General features: G+C 36.6%; 1 protein-coding gene across 1 annotated transcript; it reads left to right on the top strand.

Annotated features, from left to right (window-relative positions):
- Positions 1-634: 634 nt before the first annotated feature.
- Positions 635-1,588, top strand: LOC142202765 (olfactory receptor 5AR1-like). The gene has a single exon (XM_075273073.1). It carries the CDS (start codon positions 635-637, stop codon positions 1,586-1,588), a length of 954 nt encoding a protein of 317 aa, XP_075129174.1.
- Positions 1,589-1,839: the final 251 nt, after the last annotated feature.

Raw genomic sequence — 1,839 nt, 5'->3', positions numbered from 1 at the left:
CTATCACAATTTATGTTTTGTTAAATTATATATAATTGAAAAAACTGTTGCATTAATCTTTTTTGCATTAAACCAATTACCAACCTCCTAAAGGAATCAATGTTGACATTTCTCAGTGGACCCCACACCCTAGTGAGAGATATAACATTATATAAGCCAGCTTTTTCAGGTTTCACCAGATGAGCAAGACCAAACGATACAGATGTACAGCATCAAAGCTCATCACATCTTTATATGGATTGTAATCTTGTCTCTTCGAAGAATTTTTGCTGAATAATGTGCAGAAGGTTTTAGGTATTTTCTACCCTTATTCGGTTCTTTCTCACGTGTGCAGTATTTTGGTGTATTTTCAATACTCTGTATGTTTTTTTTTCATTAGTTTACATCACGTATTCTTTTGTCCATATGAGATTCTTCACTTTTAGACAAGATGAAGTTTTGAGTTCTGTTCCAGGAAGCAGTATGGAGAAAGGATAACCCATTATGTTCCTCGCCAATGTCACCATAAAACTACTGTCTGCTACAAAATGTTCTACATGGTCAACATTTTTGGATGTAGATTGAGGTGGGTTCGTAGATATTGTAGTCCATGATAAATACTGTATCAGTTAAGCCGTATCTCTGGGAAGACAACATGATCGACTGTCCAAATGGAAGCTCCAACCATGACTTTTACATTATCGCCTTCTCAATGTCTTCATTGGGCCAACTTGAGTTCTCTTTTGGAATTTTGGTTATTTATTTGATTACTATGTTGGGAAACTTGACCATAATTTTTCTTGTATTTCTTGTACCAAAATTTCACACTCCGATGTATTTCTTCTTGTGTAACCTTGCTGTCATAGATGTCACATCCATCTCTACCTGTGTCCCAAAATTACTTTTTATCACCTTGACTCAGGACCACAAGATCTTTTTTAGTTCCTGTATGACACAGTTATTTTTCTTCGTCTTATGTGCTGATGGTGAAATCTGTATTCTGACGTCCATGGCCTATGACCGCTACGTGGCAATATGTAAGCCCTTACACTATCACACTTTAATGAATAAGAACATCTACATTGCAATGGCGGCCTCCGGTTGGCTAGTTGGTGTCTTAAATGCTATATTACATACCCAACTTACATCTACTCTCCAATTCTGCTCTTCACATGAAATTAATAATTTTTTCTGTGACCTAAATTCATTGCTTGCACTTTCTACCACTAACACTCAAAGCCAGAAAGTCATCATATTCTTGGAAGTTTTTTTTATGTTCCTTGCACAACTCTTACTTACCGTAATCTCTTATGTCTTTATCTTCTCTGTGATCTTGAAGATCCGTTCCTCGGCAGGACGTATGAAAGCTTTCTCCAGCTGCGCCTCCCACCTCATCACTGTTATATTATTCTATGGACCCGCTTTGTTCTTGTACATGAAACCTGAATCTGAAGACTCTAAAGATCAGGATACGTTACTATCAATGCTTTATCTTATTCTAGTTCCGATGTTGAATCCTCTGGTCTACACTCTAAGGAATAAGGAGGTTTGGGCGGCCATTGTAATGATAAAAAAAAACAAAAGATCTTACGGTTCTAGCTCATATTAGGTTCTAGCTCCTGTATCTGTATTACTATGCTGCTGTAACATACTGAAATTTCCCCACTGTGGGAGTATTAAAGGATTATCTTATCTTATCTTATTATAATAATAATAAATTTTATTTATATAGCGCCAACATATTCCGCAGCGCTGTACAATTTGTAGGGTTCAAATACAGACAGAAAGATACATTACAAAGAAAATCATTTCACGCAATGGGACTGAGGGCCCTGCTCGCAAGAGCTTACAATCTATCTT

Source organism: Leptodactylus fuscus, chromosome 5, assembly GCF_031893055.1.
Source record: "Leptodactylus fuscus isolate aLepFus1 chromosome 5, aLepFus1.hap2, whole genome shotgun sequence".
NCBI lineage: Eukaryota > Metazoa > Chordata > Amphibia > Anura > Leptodactylidae > Leptodactylus > Leptodactylus fuscus.
Note: the sequence above shows the minus strand (reverse complement) of the source record. Positions and strands in the feature narration are given on the sequence as shown.